Source organism: Armigeres subalbatus, chromosome 3, assembly GCF_024139115.2.
Source record: "Armigeres subalbatus isolate Guangzhou_Male chromosome 3, GZ_Asu_2, whole genome shotgun sequence".
Classification (NCBI taxonomy): domain Eukaryota; kingdom Metazoa; phylum Arthropoda; class Insecta; order Diptera; family Culicidae; genus Armigeres; species Armigeres subalbatus.
In genome coordinates this window covers 307619302-307644019 of record NC_085141.1, presented here as the reverse complement: position 1 = coordinate 307644019, position 24718 = coordinate 307619302, and the positions used below count along the sequence as shown (strand labels likewise).

The 24718-nt window shown below is 39.5% G+C and overlaps 1 protein-coding gene across 6 annotated transcripts in view; it reads left to right on the top strand.

The window, feature by feature from the left end:
- LOC134225187 (rho guanine nucleotide exchange factor 11) overlaps nt 1-24718 on the top strand; it is a 421082-nt gene that overhangs the window by 257433 nt on the left and 138931 nt on the right. For all 6 annotated transcript variants that reach the window (XM_062705053.1, XM_062705052.1, XM_062705057.1 and 3 more), the window contains 2 exons: nt 7963-8134; nt 8204-8323. In XM_062705053.1, coding sequence (XP_062561037.1) covers nt 7963-8134; nt 8204-8323 — 292 coding nt within the window. The remainder of the gene's footprint in view (nt 1-7962; nt 8135-8203; nt 8324-24718) is intronic.

Sequence of the window (24718 nt, the reverse complement as noted above, 5' to 3'; positions counted from 1 at the left end):
TCCTTGAAGCGTGTGTACGCTTCTTTCAAAGTCGTCATCATTAATCGTTTTTGGATTGCTTGACGCTTTCCATCTTTTTTACTGATACATAATCTTTTTGACCAGGCATAGCTCGACTTACTTCATCATCTTCAAAATATTGAACTACTATTTCTTTTGTCTCATCTGTTAATGCAGTACTAGACCTAGTATTTTGGTTGAAAGACAGTTATTCTTCAATTGTTTTGCCTCTTTTACTGTATTTCTATTGGTTTTGAACTCATCAATGGCATCCTGAATAGACCACGAACTTGGCAGCATCGACAAAATCAATAATTTTCTTTCCTTGTCGTGGCTGCATTCGAGAACCTTTCCTTCATATTTATAATTACCTCATCGTAGTCTGTATTTTCCACATCATCAGGTCCTAATTTGAAGAGGTTTCTTCGTACAGCTTCGTTTATTTCACGGTATTTTTCTCCGGGTAATAAACGTAGTCCATCTTACTCCATTTAATCGGAGTCACTTTTATCCCAGCTATGCCCTCGTTAAAGCGTTCGATGTTGACCTTTTGGATACACTCATCTTCCGATTGATTTGTTGAAACAGATTTCGCTGATGGTACGGTGGCAAGGCTCTCAGCACTTAATACTTCTGGTAATTCCTCAGTTGTTGTCGATACATCTGGCAATTCCTCAGTTGCTGTCGTTTTCGAACTTCCTGCGCTCTGCTCAACCGATGATATACAGATTGCTCTTTGTCAACGTTTAGACGGCAGGACGTGCAAATGCGTAAATTTGTATTCAATGTGGACATTGGAGCATAACCAGTCGCTTTCAGTTTATCTATGGTGCTTTCGGTGAGATTTCGTAACTCTTGAACACTTTTTCCATCAAACGGCCTACAACAGTTGAGAAAGCGGCTACTCATGTTGTTGTTCGTAATATTTCAATAAACAAAATCACTTTTAAGTTTTTACTGACTAGTTTGGTGTCATTTGTTTGACTGAAGAAAAAATTACTATAAGATCTTTAACAACCTTAGTAGTAGTAATTTTTTGCTTTTTCGTGAGCATTGTCATGGTATGTACCTATCATGCATTTGTTGTTGTTGAAGATACCCGTTTCCTCCCGATCATAAAGTCTATTCTCTAAGAGGTATATTTTTTGCAGGTAAACTATAGACGTACACGTGTATATAAATCTTTGATTTTGCAGCTTTTGTCTTAAAAATAACATTTCTGATATGTTTCTATCAACGTTATTATCAACAGGTTTCAACACTATTAAAAGAATTTTTCGCCAGTCACGTGCAATGAAAATTATGACACTATCAATACTTTTGATCACAACACTGGATCGTGTCTAAGTTTCTTATAGATGCTATGAATAATTAAATCAAAATATCAAAATACTTGTTTAAATCACGTCCCTTAACAATAAAATCTGCATCAAACAGCAATTCTCGAAATAACTTACATTTTTTTTACTAAATGTGAAAATTGTGAAATGTTTGAAATGTCATAACTTTTTTGTTTATTAGTTTATCATCACCAAATTTTTATGGTAGATAGCTAATATAATGGACCGTTTTCCCTAAAAAAATTACGTTCGAAAAAAGATAGGGTTTTGAGATATTTGAGTTTTTGTGACAAAAATGATATTTTTTTAACGCAAAAATATTTTTTTTACTGTGTACATTTTTTTTAAGAATCATCATTTAGTTGTCTAACTTTGCTGAAAAAATCATAACAATCGAACATTCCGTTTTTACTGTGCAGCTTTTTAAATATTTTTGAACCATTTTCACATACACCCTTTTGAAAAGTTAGTCGTGACTCAATATGAAGATTTGATATCGAAAAATGACGATTTAGATGAAATTGAAAAACTGTGCAGAGTTTCAAATATTTTCGAAATGTTCGCTCAGGATCGACTGACATACCCCCGTGGAATGCCTCAATTTCGCTTCAGTGCTTTGTTCGCTAAGTCCTTACTAACACCAAATTACTTCAACTTATCGTTAAAACTTGTAATATTTTTTTAATTCCGTCCTTTTTTTTCTTAGTTGTGGATCTTTAGGGCCGATGCCCACGCAGCGGTTTTTCAACACCACGTGCACGCAGCGTTAAAATAACGCTGGTGTGCATCGGCGTGGTGACGCTGCGTTTCCGCTTTTTCCCGGTGCACACCTGCGTCTTTTTGACGCTATGTGGGCATCGAGCCTTACGCTCTGGAAGTAGTCTTATTTCAGCCGGAGATACGGGTTTGACATCAGAACTTGAAGATTCACATGCGTACTCTTGCCCCACCCGTTCCTGCGTACTTTTACCCAACAGTCTCAAAATTTATTCAAGTACATAATGGGTTTCACTTCTTGGAAAACCAACCGGATTGGTGTTCTGCACCATAAAGTACTCTATAGATAGGTTATCGAAATGGTACAATGTTCACCTGATTGAACGTATATATGGTAATAAAATTCTAGTTGCGAAAATACAATTATTTCTAGCAAAATGACCAAAAAACTATCAAACTCCATATCTCCCTTGTTGTTTATTCATATCGTTCACAATTACACGTGATAATAGTTGGTCAGAATTCCTGTCAAAGTGATGCAGTGCTGCTAGTTTATCTTTTTTTTTATTACTTCAAAAAATCTAAAACGTACTTTTACCCCACACGCACTCTTACCTATTCTACTCTACTGGTTGAGTTTTGTTGCATCCTTTTCATTCCAGGGACCAATGAAAATACATATCCGAATCAAATTAGCCGATCATAAAATAGGTTCCTTTCAAGCTTTTTCAAGCGTTTTGAGTTCAATGAATTCAATTATTTTTAGTTCCGATCGGGTAGGGGTTCGGGTTTGATAGAATTTGAGGGTTCGGGTCGAATCCAGGTTTGAAAAAATCATAGTAATCAGATTCAAGTTTGTTAAATACTGGGGTCTCCTGTAGCCCTGCGAGTAAAGGCGTAGGATTGCAAATCCGAAGATGGTGAGTTCGACTCTCGGTCCAGTCTAGGATGTTTTCGTTGGAAACTTTCTCGATACCCTGGGCATAAGTGTATCCATTGTACTTGCCACACATAATGGCGGGCATAGAAAAGCTTAAAATTACTAACTGAGGGAATGCCAATAGAATAGGGTAAAATGCCCAATAGTGGACCCCCTAGTAGCGGAATTTTGCTCTTCCTGTCATAAGGATTAAAAATTTTCAACATATTAACTCTGCTTGATATCTAACCACAAGCTCTGCATCTCCTCTTCACGATATATACATAAAACACCCAAATACACGACTTTATTCGTTGAAATTAACATTTTATAGTCTAACTGAATTCGCCCTATGGTAGACCCCATAATAGGAAATTGCTTCCCTATAGTCGACACTTCATTTGATTTTCATGTCCCGTTTCGGGACCTATTATGGACCCCCCAAAATATTCCTATAATGGACACTCTCGTGTTTATTTTTTATAGAATTGTAAAAAATCATCTAATTTTAATTTCCTTAGCATTTCCAATGCATGTAATCAAATCATAGGAATGTAAGGTAGGTTCTCCCGATAGAATTTCATAGCAAAATGATGACATTGTGCAGTAATAATGCAAAAATGGCTGGAGGGTCCACTATTGGTTGAGGGTCCACTATTGGGCACTTTACCCTACTACGGTGTGAAGCAGGCCGAGTTCCTGTTAGAATGTAGAGAATTTGACGAAGAAGAAGAAGAAGAAGTTTCAGTGTTATCTGTTTAGATGTTAACTAAATAAATGAATGAAGAAGAAGTTTGCTAAATGTGAAACCTGACTAGATCTGTCATCGAAATGACTTTTTTTTGCATTTTGAGTACTCTGAATGTTCTGGAAGCGATTGGTATCGTTATTTATTATTCATGAAATGAAATGCATGATGGAATACCGTGGGGCAAAAATCGTCGGATATTTTATATTTATGATTCGCTTGCTGATGGAAAATCATACGGAAAGAGTAAAGGATTGGCTGGTTGTTTGCACTAGTAGTGGAATTATCCCTACTCATAGCATAGGTATTCCGGAGACACCTTAGCGACTCCAATGGCCAAGTTTTTTGAGAAAAAATATTTTAGCTCTTTTAGTGGAATTTCTTCAACTGCTTAAGACAAGTTTAGTATTTTCAATTTAATTCCACCACGTTTTGTTATATTTCCAGATACTTATTCGACCTCAACTGTGGGGCCTTCTTCAGTGTCTCGCACTTGCCTCGACTCAAGTACGAAACACTGAAGAAAGCCTCACAGTTGAGGTAGAAATACGTATCTGGAGAGATAACAAAACGTGGTAGAATTAAATGGAAAGTACCAAACTCGTCTAAGACATTTTTTTGGTTTTACAACACATTAGATGCTATCTGGAACAAAGTTATACCAAAGAAGCTGTAAAAATGAAAATAAAATATTGATCGGAATAAAAGCCACAAGTTTACGGTTTTGACCGTTCTCGGTATGTTCACATACCTACATCTAATCCAGGGCTGCCCAACGTACGACCCGCGGGCCGGATGCGGCCCTTGGCTCCATTTTTTGTGGCCCGCGGCGTGTAAGAAAAAATACTTCATATGCGGCCTGAAAGCCTTTCTATCTGACTCGAAAAGCTCCTTCTGTAGATTAGTACTAATTATAAGAATTAAATCTGGGCCAGTTTTGCTGTTAATGAGATTTTAACAAAACTGATGAGAGCTTTCCAAGACAGAGAATCATCTTTAGATTACAAAGGAATTAGCAGTTTTGATCTTAATAAAGGTAACAACTACTATATATACCTGAGGAAAGCTGTTAAAACCCGTATGAAGGAGCTTCAACTCTTCTTGGAAAACTTAAGGCCAAAACACATATGAGGCACCGGCGATGACGGGAAAGAACACAGGCGTTGTGACACTTGAAAATTAAAGCAATTTGTTATACGATTGTTAATAAGAAACAAAAGTTATTCTGTGATAAATCTTTGCACATTGCATTTTTTTACCAAAAAAATTATATTTGCAAAAACTATCAATATTCGTGATGCAGCGACGCTAGTTATTAGAAAAATCAACTTTACCTATGCGAAGTAAACTTAACCACCACTAATTCCAAATTATGTTGAGGAAAATGGAAGTGATTTGCTGTGTTATTGTGAAGTTCGTTGGCTATCCCGTGGTACCTTGCTTGAGAGATTTTATTCTCTTCGAAATGAAATTACACCATTTTTACAAGATAAAGCAAATCCAATGCCCAAGCTGCATGATCCTGAATGAATGAATTACTGAGATTTATAGTAGATGTCATCAATCATCTCAATAACATGAACATAAAGCTGCAAACCAAGGATCAACACATCGAACCTTTATTATCCAACATGCAAACTATTGAAATAAAATTGAAACAATTTGGCACAATTGATTGTCGAAAACGGATACATTTCTCAAATTCCGGTAGAAAACAGTCGAAACCTACGAACTGCAATTTTCAAACCTATTCGTTTATTTTTGAGAACACAGTTCCTCAACACCGTTCACTGGTTTGAATAACGTACTTAGAATGTTTCAAATGGAAATAATTGACCTCCAATGCAGCAACGTGCTCAAATCTAAATTTCAGAAAGACATATCTTTCGTAAGATATTTTCTCTCTCTAGAAGTACACATCTGTGTGAACAACTCTTATCAAGAATGAAAGCAGTGAAAAGTAATTGTTGAGCTTCATTTTCTCGCTTGCGAAATTCGATCACCGATTGTGAAATCAATATGCGTCGAGTATTGGAAGAAGCCAACAATTCTACATAAAAAGAAAAAGAAAATAAGCACACAAAAAAAAATGTTCAAACAAGATTTAATTCGTGCTTAGTTTTTCTTTTAAATTTTTTTATTCATTCTGTAAAACTGAATGCCATTCGGGAAAAATGTATTTTATTTTGGTTATTTTGAAAATGTATAAAAAAATGTACCGAATATTGTCTGGCCCGCTCGCAAGTGGCCATTTTGAAAATTGGCCCGTTGCTTGAAAAGATTGGGCAGGCCTGATCTAATCTGTTTTATAAGCATTCTATGTAGTCCAAACAGTGACCCATTCTCACTCACATTTGACCCATTATCACCACAGACGACGGTACCTTGTTTGGATTGTTTTATTTACGTATTTTTAAATAAATATTTAATAATTCACCACGTGAACATACCTTCGAAGAACCCTGAATAACTCCGGAATCCATAGTCGGTACCATGAACATAAGCAGTATCGTGAAACCGCGGAAAATCTTATTCAACAGATTGACCAATGAGTACGAATGTTATATCAAAAATATCAATTCTGAACCTTAGACGTAATTCTGATTTGTCTGAAGCGGATAATAACTGTCTTCTTATAAGGAATTATAATTGCGAGTTTTGAGAATTTTTTTTAGATTCTGCCAGTCGGCATTGAATGACTGATGCTAAGCTGTTATTAACCATGTAATAATGCGACTTGTATGTTTCCGGGTTTGCTCTGTACCTCGCAGCTCTCACAAACAGTCCAAAGAAGACTTTAAATCACCTTGTTGGCAACCATATTTAACGATCCCATAAAACGCCTTGAGGAATTCCAATCAAATTTTCCTCGCCATTTCACCGATTTGACATGGAAATGCGCTCAACGAGCCCCATTTACCGAACCATTTTCCTCAATTACCTTTTTCCGCTCTTTTTTCCTCGAAATAATGCGTCGAATCGCACCGAACGCTCTTGTCCTCCTTGCCCATCGCGTGCTGCTGCAATTATCGTTCTTGCCGGGTCCGGCTGCTGTAAACAACGATTGCCACCCACCAATCGGAACACGCGCATCGCATCATTTGTGATCGTTCCCGGCGATGGTGGTGCCATTATTGGACGACGATCACGAACAACATCTGTTCGCAAACTCACCGGATCGCGCGCAACAAAGCAGATAAACAACTCCCGGTCACAGTTTGCCACTAGCACCAGCAATATGGCTGGTCACAAAAAGTACAAACTGGCCAAAACCAAGTCCCGGAAAAATCTTCACCAGCAACTGCACCAACAGCAGAAACGTTCCTCGATTTCGGCACCGCAATCGTTGCCGCCGTCGACGTCGTCTCCGTTGGATGACGACCAGACGACTTCGCCCGATTGGGAGGATCATGAAGGTATTAACGGTCTGTTCCCGGTGGTCTCGGTTAGTAGGGTTATTAATTATCGCGTTTTATAAACTGCTGTTCTTTATGATATTCTCAAAAAGGAATTTTTTGTTTTTGAACTAGCTGCTTTGAATATATTCTGATTTTTTTAGGGTATTGGTTCCATTTTTAAGCAATTTTTTTTGTTTGTTTTTTATTATATATTTCTTTTTTAATTCTGATGGAAATTACGTTATTTAATTTCCATTTTATTATTATGACGTACGAGCTTTAAGTAGAAACTACATTTTGGAGAAAAATCATTAAAGCTCTTTAGTGGAATGTCTTCAACTGTCATATGAAGAGTTTAGTACTTTCCATTTAATTCAACCACGTTTTGTAATAATTTCTCAAAACAAAATCGAAAAGCTTTAAAAAGCGCCTTAAATCGATCGGAACAATGCTTAGCCTACCAATTATAGAAAGTAGCTTCAGAAAAAAAGCTATTTTTACATGGTTACTTTTAACCGGCCCTGGCGTGGAGGCTCGAATTACATTATTGACACACGCGTCACAACAGTAGGGAGTGAGTAATACCATTGCAATTTTCTCTTATTCATAGAGTTCAAAGAAACTTGCCAAGTGGGAGGACAACCTGTCGCCCCTGGTGAGGAAAAGTATTTTCCAAACGACGCGTTTACGTCAATGTTTACCAACAGAAGGTTAAGAAACTGACTCACAGCTCGAACTCCAAGCGCGTGACAAAATGCATATCGAAATGAATTCCGCTGTCATGAAATAATTCAATCGCATCAGTATTAATAACTTTTACATTTTTTCCTACAATTAAAGATCGTCCCACCAGCATATCTCTGGCCCGACAACCTTCGGACCGGAGACAAGACTTCCATAATAACAGCTACGCGGGCGGTAACGTTAGTTCCTACAATGACCACCTTAGCAATTCCACCGGTGATCCGGACACCTTCGCGCCTGGTGTCGACAATGATCAGTTCCGAGAGAGGTGAGTTGTTACACAATCGTGGTACCATTTATATCGTTACATACCTATAATTCTCTGTTTGATTTTTAGCGTCAAATCCAAATCGGCACCGGTTTCCGTCAATCGGTCCGAATCGTACAAGGAGCGATCGCAGAAGAAAACCCGCAATACCCGCCGCAAAACGTCCGACCCCAGTCTGACGAAAACGACGTAAGTACACGCTATTTATTTCTGATATGTAGAAGAGGGTCGATGATAGTTATATCACATTTTCACAACTCATTCGCTGTTGTCCCAAGCATAGTTGTCCCATGTCGTTCTTAGTTGAAGGCCTTAATGCTGCCCTGGTGGCCAACAAAGGAATCCACCAATCGATTTAAGAATTAGAAAGGATTGCTGGCAAGCCTAGCCATTATGTCTGATAGAGAAATAACTTTTCTGAGCAAATGCGACACCGCCAGCACAGTAGAAATGGAATCTTAAAAAAACGACATGGGTTTTCGTCATGATTTTGAAACCAAAAAACAAAATGCTGACTTTAACTCTAGAACAATACTTCTTCCACGAAATATTATTCGATCATGTGTATGTAGGGTTCTAAAACTTCAACAAATACCGATCCTTCTTGGAATAAGTTCTTACAAAATGTAATTGGACCATTGGTAAAAAAGGCCCAATAGATGGACAGAAGAGACCGTCCCTCCTTCCACGAAATGTTATCAATATGAAATTGGCAAACCGAAGCGTGGGTCCCCATTTTTCTTCAATCGGTTGCCCTGATTGCCACTACAATTTTTCGAATAACGGCATAAAAATGATTTTGACATATACAACACAGTACAACTAGAATGGTTCGATCTCACCAAACCAACATACCAATTCATTGTGCACCGCCAATATGTTCCGTTTGAAGCGTTGACGAAGCGCAGTGCCGTCTCGTGCAACGATCAGTACCCATACTTTCTTGCTGAGATTTGGCTGCTGAAGCTAAAGCTATGAGTCCTTCCGATCCAGCTTGACGAAACATTTCGATTAAATATTTCAGAAAATTTCCCATACGAATTGAAGCGTCCGATGTTTGAGTGTGTCCGATGTTTGATTATCCACGGTAAATAAATGTGTAATCTATGATTGAAGAATCCTTTTCGCATTATCCGTAAATGGAAATCGATATGAGTGTTACTGCCCATGATCGTATATTTGTAGGTAACATTTGCATTTTGGTTGATTTACTAAATCGTTTGTCAATCCTCCCCACAAACTCAATCATTTCCAGCTTACCACCGAGAAGCAAGATAGTAAAGTTGATTTTTCTTTCCTCGTATTTTTTTTAGTTTTATAATTTTGAAAAAGTGTTTTGTAATTTTGAGAAAATTTAGAGATTCAGAAAGGATTATAAAAGTATTAAATGGAAGGCTTATGAGTACCAGGGATTTTGAAGATACATGAGATTCTACGTGAATTTCTCCGAAGTTCTGGTCATAGTTTTGTATGATTATGCATCGTGAGATTCCGAAACGATTCTGACTCTATTTCACTAGAAATAATTCAAACAGTTTTCAAAAGAGGTTAGTTTTATTCTATCTTAATCAACAGCTTTATTTATATCTGTTCAGATATAAGTTCTTCGACTGTAAGGTCGAAACAGAGATATCTTTCTGTGGCAGAATTATATTGAATAGCCAAAACAAAAAGCTTCTTAGGAATTTAATCAACTGTTTTAATCCATACCTTGCGATTGATTAGAAGATTTTGGAAAGAATGATCGTTCGAAATATCATTGGCCGGATTTGTGTACATGTGCTTATTGTTGTAGTTCTGAAGTGCTTCAATCTTTATTTAAGCGGATCGAATCTGTTTATATCTTCAAACAATTATGTTTTGAACTTCGTACAATCAGAAGAACTTCCTCTGAAGATTTCTCTGAAACTTTGCATATACAATCTTTGCGATGAAAAAACATATTTTGCATTATTGGTGGTTTGCCATTTTGACTCTAGTCTAGCTTTTGATAAGGGCCTAAGCAAAAACATCTCGAACACATTAAAAAAAATAACTTGAAAACGGATTTTCCGACCGTTTTGATGTCTTCGGGCTACCGCGTTGTTTAAAAGAAGAAACATTTACTTTTTCGCCGCATCCCGGCCAAATGCGTGCTTTAAAAGAAGTTATTTACTCTTTCACCTTATTCCGGGCAAATGCGTGCTTTATAAAGGGAGACATTCACTCGTTCGCATTATTCTGGGCAAGTGCGTACTTTAAAAGAAGGTGTCATTTATTCCCCCACTTTATGCGTGTTTTCAAAGAAGGAAGCATTATTCTGGAGAAGCGGATGCTTTGAAAGAAGGTGTCATTTACTCTTTCGCGTTAGTTTGGGCAAATGCGTGCTTTAAAAGTACTTTAAAAGTACTGTTTTGCATGAAGAGCCCCGCACATAGGATTCGTTTGCGTTGCGTTTGACAGTTTTCCCATGGGAAATGTGCCAAACGCAACGCAAACGTATCCTATGTGCGGGCCTCTTTATTCTGGGCAAGCACGTGTTTTAAAGGGTATTATTTACTCTCCCACCTTACTCCGGGCAGATGCGTGCTTTAAAAGAAGGAAGTATTCACTCTTTTGCATTACTCCGGACAAGCAGGTGCTTTCGAAGGTGACATTTACTACTCCCACAAGTGCATAATTTGAAAGGAAAAGGTAATTTACTCTCGCCTTGTCCCGGGTAAGTGCGTGTATTGTATTTAGCGCATTAACATTATTTGTTTCTGAAAATATTCATATCAGTTCCATAGACAGAACATGTATTGAAGAAAAAGAAAAAAAAATCCTTATACTGAAAGTCACATCACGTTTTCACAAATTTCTCGTGAAGGTCGTGAAGCAAGATTTGCTCTCATTCTCTCCGCTGTCTCTAGCAAGGTCTCTGGCATTCGCTCTTTCGCATTATCCCGGGCGCTCCCGGCTAAAAAATTAGGATAATTGTTAGCATATGCAAAAGTAATAATTCAAATTGGTTTTTTTTTACGCGGTTGGAATCCATGAATTTCTCGGTTAACCCGAACTTTCACAGCTTTTTAAATACCACCTGAATTGTCTTTGTTTTTTTGGTGATTTTTTTCGTGGGGTTAACTCATTGTTTCATTGACGCTGAAGGTCTTAAACGACTAAAACCAAACCGTGTGGAAAAAACCTGGGTGTTTATGATTTTCGGGGTAATGGCCTATCTGGGTAGTGGGGTATTCGGTGTAGTGGTCATTTGGGGTAGTTGAATATTCGGGGTAGTGACCTTTCGGGGTACTGGCGTTCGGGCTAGTGACATTCGGGGCAGTGACATTCGGGTTAGTGTCATAAAACCGAAAAAAATATACACCGCGTATACTCATTGAAAATAAAACTTAAAAAACGATTTTCTCAAAAACAAAATTTTCAATATTTTTTATTTTTTTATATGTTACCAGATAATATATGTATTTTTTTTCACTATGAGCCATAATGGAGAAATGATGGACAAAAAAGTTATAAGTTTTTAAAATTAGTTGGTTTTTCAAAAATGGTCGAAATATTTTTTTTACGTTTTTATCGACCTGATTTTATGAAAGTACGTTAAATTTCCAATGGAAAAGGTACCTATATGGTAGTTTTTTTCTGAGTGCTACCGTTTCTGAGATACAACAGTTATAAGATAAAATAAATCGATTTTTTTTATTTTCAGTCGTTTTCGAATGTTTATCGATTCTATCAATCTAGAATCAAAATTTACAGAGTCATTGATGTTTGTTAATAAATGCTAGTAATGGAGTAGTGGTTGACCTTGTTCATGGTATAAGATAGTGGAGAAATAATTCTTTACTTAGAAAAAATAAAATCCGAATCTTTCAACCTTACTAATGTTTGGTATATTCAATATTGAATAATCAGGATAGACAAGTGATAGACAAATATAAGAAATAAATTTGAAAATTACAAAATTACGATGAAAAGGAAGTCTAGCCTATCCTTGGCCAATAGTATAGGAATCGAAGGCTAGAGTCAAAATGGCGAACCAATTATGCAAATTATGTGTTTTGATCACGAAGAATATATATGCAAAATTTCAGTGAAATTAAAAAATACAAAATTGAAATCTCGAAAAAAGATCATGATTTCACAGACAATTGCTCATCTTCCTTGTTGTCGATTTTTCGCATATGGTTTGATTCAGTCAATCTTCGAAGCGTTATAACTTTTTTCGTGAAAGTTCCAGAAACGTAGGTTCTTCAGCAAAGTATTTCGGCATCCTTTCGGTTATACTTTGACGCAATGTGCCACTTGGCTTACGATAAACTGAAACCTCTAGAAGTAGAAATACAAAAATATAAGGTATGACGAGGCAAGATGGGTCACTTATGACAAACCGCCAATATCTCAAAGTCTATGCTGATTTTAGTTAAGTTTTTGTAGCATTCAGTTAGTTTCAAATGTTTTCTTTGGGTCTGACACTTCCTTTTTGACGTAGGACTTACGTCTTTCTTTACTATACTGGGTGTCATTTAGATTTTTGGAAATCGAGAGCGTTACGCTGAAAGGGAAGATTTCGAACATTGCTTTTGTCTTTCGATGAGTTTTGAAGATTTATATATCAATCGACTCGGACACTCTCCAGCAATTTGCCTATTTCATTGAAACTTAATATTATTAACGGTAAGCCAACGAGTAATGGTCACGGAAATATCCTCTTTCTTCGACTTTTTTAATCGAAGAGCGCTCACGAAATGGTCGCTAGTAAGAACTGCTGCTTTTTCGGGTTGTCTACCTCGTTTTTGAACGGATCGTTGAATTTGCTGGGGCAAAGGCATGATATCACTGGGTCAAAAACTCACCTTCGGTTCACAGTCTTGAATGTTTTCATCTATCACAACTTTTTCCCGCAGGTCGATTTTCGGAGGTTGCTTCATAAACATCGGTTCATGTATATCTTATCAAACCCAAAGAATTCACAATCCGAATTCTTATCCTGATATGTTTGTGATGCATTTATCTATCCTTCAGATACACTAAGATTCATGTGCTCCAATTTCCTTGGTCTCTTCTTCTTCTTCTTATTGGCATTACATCCCCACACTGGGACAAAGCCGCCTCGCAGCTTAGTGTTCATTAAGCACTCCCACAGTTATTAACTGCGAGGTTTCTAAGCCAGGTTACCATTTTTGCATTCGTATATCATGAGGCTAGCACGATGATACTTTTATGCCCAGGGAAGTTGAGACAATTTCCAATCCGAAAATTGCCTAGACCGACACCGGGTATCGAACCCAGCCACCCTCAGCATGGTCTTGCTTTGTAGCCGCGCGTCTTACCGCACGGCTAAGGAGGGCCCCAATTTCCTTGGTCGATCTTCCGAATTTGTTAGTAGCTCTCACGCGTGTCCATCGAGAATTAGTAGCACGGGGTCTTCCTTTGTAGGTTTGGTATGTTGGATGAAGTGCTTAAACTAGTCCACAAAAAGATCTGCTTGCATCCAGCCACTAGGGTGAGCTCGAAACAATAGTATCCGCCTTTCAGGTTGTCCTTCGTACGAACACGTGGATTGATCATCATCGGGGGCACATAATGTCCGGTCGCAGACATGCAAATAACAGCAGTGATGAGAATCCTCACCGCCGACGTAAGTCAATTCTATTTTGTCAAGAATCTTCATCACGAGCGATTGAACTTAAAAAAATTACTACTGTAAGATGAACTATTTGCGATTTTAAAACCAACTTACGGTTGTTATTTCCGCCCATGTTGTAAATTTGATGAGGGAAGAAATTAGTTTCACCCATTAGCATTTTGAAGAACTGCTCCACCGTTGGTTTTTGAAGCACCTAGCTCTGGCGATCGACGTTTTCTCTGGTGCACGCAGGGACAACTCAGGATGACGCCTCATGTATCCATTTAGCCAATCTACCCCCGCAAGCTCCGTCTCCTTGCAGTAGTTGTTTGGCAAATTGTTTTTGACCGCAAGCTGGTAGACTAGGTGCCGCATATCGGTTCCGGAGGGAAAACAGTGCTAAAACGACTGAGAATTTTTCGGTATGGAAACACAATTCTTCACTTGCACGGCGCCGCAGTGTTTCATGCGGAATGTTGTAAGACACCGACGCTTCCTTCACAGTAACGACACCGTTTTGCACTTTCTTCAATGCTGTTTCCAAGTCTTGCGCCGTCCATAAACCGCGGGAAGACTTTCGTATGTATTTGCGGACCATTTCACTCGCGGAAACTACGGTTTTCTTTTCCTGTACAACGATCACGCCAAGAAGCTAACCTCAAAATCGAAAAGTAAACAAATAAAATAGACTGTCAAAGTGGCTCATGCTGCCCAAGTGACCCATCTTGCCCCGATCAACAACTTATAACATAAAACGAATAATTATGAAAAAAATAAAAATAAATACAAAAATACAATTTAGAAAAAATACGTACACACAAAAAAAAAGTTGGTAAAACTAAGAAAACGTTAGTAAAATTAAGAAAATTAATTAGTGATTTTCAGTAGAAAGTAAAGGATTGTTAAATCTACAATTGCGACAATGTCAACTCAGCAGAAACTTTCACAAGAGCAAAATTTTCAAAATAACATTTTTCTCTCAAATCAACATGTGCATTTTGCATTAGAATCAACTAGTAATACTTTCAAAATAACAAGTTGAGTTCATTGTCAATTTAATGTATGCATTGTCAATTCCAGTAATGGCAAACCAAAATTATACAAATTCATAATTAAATTGTTTTTATTTTATTAACCAATTTTATTCAAAGTATTGTTTTCGATGCGTCGGAGCCAGCAAATCACATATCACTTCCGTATCTACTCATTGTGTTGATGATCGCAGCTGTCTGTTTGGGGTCATTTTTTCCGAGCATTGCTTCGATGCAATAATGATGGTGTGCCTTCGTTTGGGAATGCATGCTACCGACTCTAGCTCACCATGAAGCACCATTGCGGCCGGCAACGCTCAGCTATGTTCGTTCTGAAGGAAAAAACAGAAATGAAGATTGTTGTGTTTTATAACCAGAATTGTATTATTTACCTTCTGTTGGGGAAATTTTCGAAGGCTTTTTAGGATTAATAGCGATTCCTAGCGGTAGACACCACGTCCGCTTCGGATCTGCTCCCTCGAGCTCCCTCGGGGTCGCTTTATGAACGTAGCCCTTTGCCTGATATTCAGACCACTGCTGCAGAACACTCTCGCCAACCACTGGGTCTCTACTAATACGCCGCTCCAAACATTTCAGTCGTCGAACCGCCATTGCGTAACTGTCCGGGAACTCAAAACCAGAGTGTAAAATAATCGAATTTTTTTGGTGAAGTCCATTTTTCTTCATTTGTCAGTTCACTTCCGACACATTCATAGTCGGCTCTGGACAGTCAATATTCAGTTGAATATTAGTCATTGAATATTTATGCACACTTTACAAATTGATAAATAATCTGAAATCTGAACACGTTTCAAATGAGTAAAGTGATTTATCACACAGGACTGAATCCGATTTTCATTCGCGAGGCACTGTCAACGGTTAACATCAACATAAACAATGCTAATTATGTTTTTTCTGCACAGAGTAGACACACTCAGAGACAGCCGAATGAATGAGTTCGTGGAGTAGTCGTTTGACTATGTCATTCAATGTTTTGAATATTCATGCGATGTTTGTCAAAATTCGGACCGAAGTTGCTTCATGAAGATGAATATTTCAAGCTCTGCTCAAAACATTCGTACTTCCATAACAGTCCGGTCTCGAACCGTTGCCCTACTCGTTTCGTGGTATTTTCCAGTATCTGCTTCGCTCGTCGCACTTCCTCCGACTCCGGATATGCCACAATGTCGAGGCTTTCTACCGCAAAGTATTGCTTCAATAGATCCTGCAGCGTCTTCTTGTCATTCCGGCATTCACAAATATGGAAGCTGTGCGCGTGAGTAACACCTCCGATTTGGGATCCGTGGACGGTCCACCCGAGTCGCGATTTAGCTGCGATAGGTTCTCCTGGCTGGCCTTCCCGAACCTTCAGCATCGCTGTAACATGCGCGTTGTCGTTTCCGATGAGGATTCGAGGCAGAGCGTTTTCGTATCCTTCAATCGGCAATCCCTGTAGGTACGGAAATACTTGCGCTAACTCCGAGTAACGCAATGATTGTCGTGGCAGATCCAGCTTGCGTACCGTCCGTACGTCTCTCAAGGGAAATCTAGCTTCGCCGCCTTCGCCTGATATTTCTAATGCATCTTGCTGTGAATTCGCTTCGACTCGTTTTACGTTGGCAGTCCACTGCAGACACAGCGGCAGCGTTTCATCAGTCACTCCCAGCTCCTTCGCGATCTGCCAGGGAATGATGCCGAAGCTGACATCCATCGATCTCGCACTTCTGCCGAATTCTGCACGGACGCTTGCCATGCAAACCCAAGCAGATAAGACACAATCCCAGAAGTTCCGTGAGTTTCCAACGCTCGTCCAACCTTTTCCTCGCAAACACGGTACAGTTTTTCACTCGATGATTAGGGTCCTTACAGATTAGGCACAGGGGGCACGGTGACTCCGTCTTGTCTTTGAAGATGACATCTACTTCCCGCGGCACTTTAGTTGCCTCATCAGTGGAATGCGCGCCACAGAAATTCCTATCTTTGTTACCCTTCTCTCCGCGTTGCTGCAACTGTTGTGGCCGCTTCGGTTCGCAGTGTAGAGTTACGTCCGTCGCTGCTCTCACCAAGGTTGCCATGTATTGCGAGAATGACAGTATATTCACGACCGTACACCGTTGTTTATACAGTGACCAGTCTAGCTTCATGCTAGCGGGTAGCTTGTCCACTAACTCGAACAGCAGCATCGGGTTATCGAGGTTGGCTTGGTGCCCTCCTGCCACTAGGTGATCGCTGAGGCTTTGCACCGCCATCCCATATGCAATCAAAGTCTCCAACCGATCCTGCTTCGGAGCCGGAGTTCCACGTACTTTCTGCAGCAGCAGCAGCGCCTCAAGAGCATTTCCTTTCAAGCACCTTTGCAACCTAGCCAGATTCTCCACGTCTGAGTACCCACACACGTCGGTAGAGTTGATAAACGAGCTGATGAAAAGAGGCCAGTCTTCCGGTCAGCAGATCCTTGGATATCACCTGCCTGGCTGCGATTTGTTGTGGACTTGGACCCCAGCCATTCGGCCTGCCGCTCGATGCAGGGCCCATATTTGGATCCAGGATTGGTTGCCTTGCTATGGTTGACATCCTCTCCCCATGGTATCGCTCCGACTGAAGAACCGCCGGCGGCAGTTCTTGATGACTACTAGGCAATAGCTCGAACCGGTTTGACAAAAGCCCTTCCCTAACGGGTGGATTTGCAGCCACTCTGTTAGAAGTACCATCATGATTTACACTATCATTCGCGATTAAATCGTTTCGCGCATGGTTCGACATCGTAAGTCCACTAATAATTTGACTGGAGATAGGCGGGGAGTTCGTAATGTTATTGTTATTGAGATTATTCAGAGAACTGTCAAGAAGGGGAGGTGGAGAAACGAATTCAAGAGAGTATCTTTTGTTCCCGCTCACAATAGGTGAGGAAGAAACAGGGGGAGCTACGGACAATATTGACTTTCTAATAGCGCCTGTATGTTTAACGACCTCTGATGTTCTCCCTATCATACCTCCTAACGGAACTGCCCTAGCACTATCTTCAAGATTAATACCTGCTAACGCCCTGTCCAAAATGACTCCAGTCGGCTGCAAATCGCCGCCCTGACTTTCTTTTATTCTGGACGTCGTCGTGGTTTCAATCGGAATGCCGGTATCCGTTTTGTTCGGTGTAGTCACACCGATCGTCGAGCTTAGAACATCATTCTGCTTCCTCTGCCAATCCTCCACTTTCCTGTGAGAGTTGCGCTCCGAGAGCTCGCTCCGTGTATCGCTTCCATCGTCCGACACCATCTCTTCCCGCAACTGAAACGACTTCTCAAGCATTTCTTCTTCCAACTGCAGCTTCTTGTTCTCTAATTCCAAACGCTTCAGAGCTAGAGCTTTCTGCGCCTCCAGGGCCCTGTAGCATAATCAGACTAATAATATTAGCTACAAGTTACAAGTTACAAGTCGATAAATTACAAGTACTTGTAATTTGCGTCGCATAATAATGTTTTGCCAACTAATAATATTAGTACTTGTATTATTAGTAAGGTTGAAATTACAAGTCCGTCAGGTTCATTTACCTGTCAAAATTCATCCGACAGTTCACTGTCAATGCGGAGGTACACGGTTTGTTTACGTTTGTTTGCAAATTTGTGGATAGAATATATATTTTGACTGCGATAGGTATGCACGGAACACTCTCTGTAAATTTATTGATTCGCAGTTTAAGCCGGCTTCGTGGTATTGGCATTTTTAACCAAGCCAATGTAATGCACACTGGAGTCGTTTTTATGTGGACTTTGGGATTGACTTAACACATTTCAGTAAATTAATATATTCTCAATTTTGAGATGAATAAAGTCAACTTTGGGTAAACTAAGCGTTAGGAAACTCATTTCACTCAAAATTGGGTTATTGGTCCAAAGTACGGATTTGAGCTAAAACGACCCACTTTTGAGTTTTTTTTTGGGTTTCTGTGTACCCAGGGCCGGATTTATGGGGGGCCGGGGGGGCCGTGGCCCCGGGCCCCCACAAATCTTATATACAAAACCAACCTTTTTTGTACATTTTGGGGCCCCCACAAGCTGCCAGCCCCGGGGCCCCCTTCCGGCTAAATCCGGCCCTGTGTGTACCGTATAATTATATGATCTTTAGCGCTCCTCCATTTGAATACTTGATGTCAGCACTTAAAGTACTTCTACTATATCCAAAGTTATTTGAAAATTTTCATAATTCTCAGTGTTATATCGGAACGAGAAATTTATTCTTAGTGCACAGTATTTCATTATATGGTAATTTGAAGCAACTAGAATAATAGTTTCTTTCTCTGTTAAGTCGTTAAAAACAATTAAACGATGCATAATTGCTTTGCACAGCTTAAATAATAAAATAAAAGCTACTTGTAAATTAAATTACAGCACCATTCATACTTGTAAAAGAAACTACAAGCTAACGCTAATAATTTCTACTTGTATTTTCTTTATGCAACAGTAACTTGTAAATTCCACTAATATTATTAGTGCGGTTTACTTGTAATATTAGTCTTGTAAATTCATACTTGTAGATTCATTATGCAACATAAAAATACAAGTTACAAGCTACTCTACTAATATTATTAGTTAAATTTCGATTATGCTACAGGCCCCAGCTTGTCTAGTTGTAGTTGTGCTCTCTTCGCTCGAGCACTGGAACTGGTCCTGCCGGATGAACTAACCGATTTATACGACTTGCTGTCGGGATTTTCCACGACCGTAGGAATGACCAGCGAAGGCTGCTGGCAATTCGGACAAGTGAATGTTCTGTCCGGCTCCGCGATGCTGTCGTTGACACCAACGCACTCAAAATGCCACCACGTTTTGCAGCCGCCGCAGCTAACCATCCTTTCCGTGTCCTTTTCCGTACATAATTGGCAGTGAGATTCACTGCCAGTCTCTGCGACCTTCGCACTGCGAGTACTCATAGGCATATTTAGCATTGAACCGCAATCTTTTAGATTTGTTGGGGAGATTTTCGGGGTCTGTTGAGCCTCACACACCTGTGCTTTCTGGTGGAGATATGCTAAAAGCTAAACATATTTTATTAGCATCATTCAAGAAAAAAAACTTTAAATCTACTCACATTGGTCACCCTATTACTACCAATATGTTCTTCCAATGCCTCGCCGTGAGCGTAATAATACAAATCGTAGCCCTACATAAATATCCAAATTTAGTACATATCACTATAATCGAATTCAATACTCACGGATAATGGGATACAAATCCAATTTAATGCAATAAGCTACTTCACACTTCCTAAACCGTATAATTCCAATTTCGTGTTAATTTCGTCTCTTCTTTCTATCTACTTTCAATCAAAACAAATCTGATCATTGTTTCCCTCTCATAAGTTCATACACTAACCGGTGACCGGGTTGCCAAAAATCCATCCCGTTACACCGCCTAGATGGGTTCGGCATTATCCACCGCAACACCTTCGGTATTATATTGCGGACGATCACAACCCTTTTTTCGGGGATATTGCCTTGGATGTGGCGATTACCAAATAGATCTTAGACCAAGGTTTTGTCCATGTACTAGTCATACTTGCATGAAGGATGGTCAACCATAGGATAACAGATCCTTCGGCATTTTTACTCTGCTCGCCTTCTACTCTCAACACTTCTATATTTGTTAATTCTGCACGGAGAAAACTTCAGATGCTGGCTTTCTCTGACGCAAATGGGATGGGTTTCCTATGCGCATTCGGACAGTACACCTTTCATGATATCATCTGAAAAAAACATAAACCTCCATGAAAAATCTATAAAAAACACACACACACACACACACACCACAAATATACATTTACTTGGCCTTTGGCGGTAGGAGGCTTTCGGTGACTGCTTGTAGATTGGTTCATCGGAGGACTGCTGTTGTTGGGCGATGAATCTTAGCTGCGATTCTGGTTAGAAGCACTCGAAAGTCTGTTCAGGATTCGGAGAAAACTGGACCCTCTACTATCACAACACACGAACGTTCAGATCCGCGCCTGATGCAAGTTTCCTAGAAGCGGCACCTTGCCACTCGCACACGCGCGGAATGACTTTACGTCCTCCGGATCAAGAGTAGATTGTACTTTAACAATAATTTAAGGGAATCGCGAAACGGTCAACATCGATGAGTTATATTTTGCGGTTTTTTCACATGAGCCACTGACAGATAGTCGTTGGCTGCCAGTTTCATTGTTTATACTTGTCAGTGTTGCCGAAAATGTGAAATGTTTAAGCTTGTTTAATTATTCTACAATTTTTGTACTAAGAGTTTACGCTGTAAAAATCACTATTTTAATTTGAGAATAAACTTTCAAATATACCAATTTTGTATTTGAATAAAAAGGTTTAACACTCAAAACTACCAAGTTTTCCTTCCTTTTGAAATGAAATTAGAAATATGTTAGAATCACAACTTTTTTTTGGCTCTGTGTAGTTGCTACTCCGTGATCGATCAGGACAATCGCAATTGCACAGGGAACCAATGGATGGAAGCATGGGATTTGCTCTCCAACCTCACTGTGCACTTAAGGAACATAGCTGTAAAAACATCACTGACCCATCTTGATCCATCTCTCATCCATCTCTGACCCTCAAAAAAGCCACTGACCCATCTTGCCCCGCCAGACCCTACGTTTCCCCATACTAATTTCCATACAAACTTCGAACGTGATGCGGAAAGCGAGGTAGCAATCAATCGGGCCCAAATTCTGTAGAGTTGTTTGGGACCCAGAATGGTTTCGAAAAACCATTAATTTGAAAAAATGATTAAGACGCCCCACTCTAATATTTATACATCAAAAGTTGCATATGTTGAGCTCTAAAAGTCATCCTAAGACGACTTTGAAAAATCGAAAACAAAAAACGTAGAACAAAAATACTGTTTTTTTATCGTCACCCTAATCCAAATAGGAAAATTGTGGTAAATCAGCCAGCTTAAAAGCAAAATAAAAAGTTTTTTTTTGCAAGATTTATTAGAATAAGCTGCGTTACAACTTTGTAGAACATTACATGTCAAAATTCAAATATCTCCCCAGCCATCTCCGAGAGAAGCTGCGCCTAGCTGCTCTTTTTCCAACTGCTGCGCGTGACCTTGGGCTAGTCTATCGTCTTGTAGCCGCCCAATATAAAGTCGCGGCGTTCGGCTTCGACGCGTGTTGCACGCTGTCGAAAGTTTTGACATGACATTTTTTTAATTTAAATATTCTTCTATTAATTGAACTAAGTGACTTAAAATTATATAATCATTTAGATGGTGTTAAATCAAAGAGCAGATTTTTTTTTCACAAATTGTGGGACAACACCGACCAACAGAAAATATCACACGAAATTACCAGCAATTAACTGGTATTGTTAAAAGTCGCCAGTTTCCCCAGGGCACCTAGCCCGGTACATGTCCAGGTAGACAACAACAGAAAATATTACTCTAAATCGCCAGCAATGAACTGGCATTACAAAATTATGAAATTTGATACGTAGGTTGACTAGGTTTCAGATCGACTCTTTTCAGAATCACAATTTAATTAAATAAGAGGTGATGATCCGAGGTGATATTTCATAAATGTAATTCATTGAAGAAATTCACAGTGATACTAAATCTAAAAATTACAAAAAATGCATATAGTTGTGTCCAAACTCTAAATTTAAAAAAAATGTATATATTCAAATCCAGTGTTGTAAAATGTCGTTTGCATTCGTTTATATAATTTTTCCAGAACTTGTTCAGAAGTTAGCTATCGGCTCCTGAGGTATGTCGAATTTATAGCCCTTTAATGTGCCTACAACATTGTCTAATAAGACATTGCTGTAAATATGTAATCTGGGGCGTGGGAGGCAAAATGTCATTCAAATGACATTATGTCAAATGACACGTGACATTTTGGAAAGTTTTCACTCTCCAGCCTAAGATGTTATATTTAGATCAATGTACCCTTGGACAAAAATATAACGCTTGAGTTATGAGTACATCAAAAAATATGAAGTAAATTAGGCTTCTGAAAAAAGTTATGAACAAATTAGTCAAATGACATGCAGATGACATTTTACAAGCCTGTTCAAATCAATGTAGAATGCGGTGCTGCAATATTTGAAATTAGAAAAGCAGAAGATCCTGTCCCGATCAACGGAGGATCCCATCTGCTAGTAACTAATCCATTACATGCAGCTGCGTGGTCCTACTTCACCTTTGCGTACGATGCTATCAGAAACGCCCGGATGACATACGCCCGAATGTAACAGATGGCCAAATACCATTTGCCCTAATGGACCACACGCTTAAATGATTTCCAACGCAATCTTTTACGAAAGATCCGTGTGACTTTGTGATAACTCAATGTACTTGTCGTTTTCCTCACCAAATTCCGTAAATACTTCTTCGTTCTCGCGGATTTGGCCGAGGCCGTGGCATTCCACTCTCGGATTATATACGTGAACTTAATCTTCCCGAGTTGTTCTATACAATTTGCATAACCACATTATCGCGTTTGCAAAAGTTTACACAACGCCATAATCTTGTTAGTCGGATTAGTCTTCAAAACTGTCGTTCCGGCTAATCTTTTTTAGCATTTTTCTTTCTACTGACGTCGCATTTCTCAAGCGGGACATTGACGCCTTGCAATTTAGTGTTTAATACCCCATTGACAATTATGAATTGCTAAGTTTTCAATTCAAGTTACCACCTTCGAACCCAGACAAGACAAACCTTCCCTTGCCGATGAACTAAAGAAGCCCCTTTTGCTAAACCTTTTCCAGATTTTATGACAACATTATACCTGTATACATTATCGGTTGTTTCGTATCAATTCGCATTAAAATGCAGCTTAGAATCAAATCTACAAAAAACCAGTTCGGAAAACCTAAATGTCAACCTTCATCGAGGAAAAAAAAAGTTGTAAATACCACCTGACAATAGGTCGCGCTCGTCTCGAGAAGCGGTAACCAAAACACACATCTTTCGCAATATAGCCAACGATATCATTTCGCCGTTCAAGGAACGGGGAATGGGTTTTGTTTGCAAACATTTACGAGCCTCCACCATCGTCGTTGTAAAGCGATGATGATTGGTGCTGGGAGTTTGCGCAAAACGTCCGCACTAAAGGATGTTCCAACCAGCAGCAGTCGGAGTCACTACACAGAATTTTCGCTTTGCTGGAATGGAAACACACTTTGACCTAATTAGGATGGTCCACGAGGCAGTGCAGTGGGGGCACGAGCAGGAGGACGACAAGGACGACGACGGGTCGGTCGGTCGGAGTAAGTCACAATTCTATTGTCTGCTGGTCAGGCGGCAGCACCGACGACCGGTAGGACACATCGACTGACTGAACGATTTACCTCTTATACGGGGCCAGTTGGATAGATATGTCAAATAATGTCGTTGGTTGGCAACGTGTTTTGTACAGCTGCTTCATAAAAAGTGGTGCAGAAGTAGATATACGAATTATGAGTAGGTACATGGGGCATTGGCTTACTGTGCCTGCATGTAGAGTGGAGCATATGATTAAAAAGCTTTCCGGTTGGAAAACTGGCACACTTGTCGAGTCGAGTAGTTTGTGCATAGTATGGAAGGGCAGAGATATGCATTTCCAGTGGAAAATATAATTGCGTCTTTAGTTGACGAGCTTAAGGGTTCGGCCCAATTAGTGGATGTTGTTTACGGTTTCAAACTATAAAACCCAATAATGTGATTATATGGGGAGCTGCTTCGCAAGACAAGACAGTGCCTATCTTGTAGATTTTCTGACATTTATCGAATTATGTTTGACGATCATTGGAAAACCGACTGGTAATCTAATAGGGAGAACAAGATTGGTCCATCTATAGTTGTGCTCTTTATCATCCAGTCGGGGGAACCCAGATGAAGGAGGCATTTAAAAAGGATACATCTAATTTAACTTGTTTGGTTTAACACCGAATCAACAATTTGACACCCAATGCTTGGTCCGCGG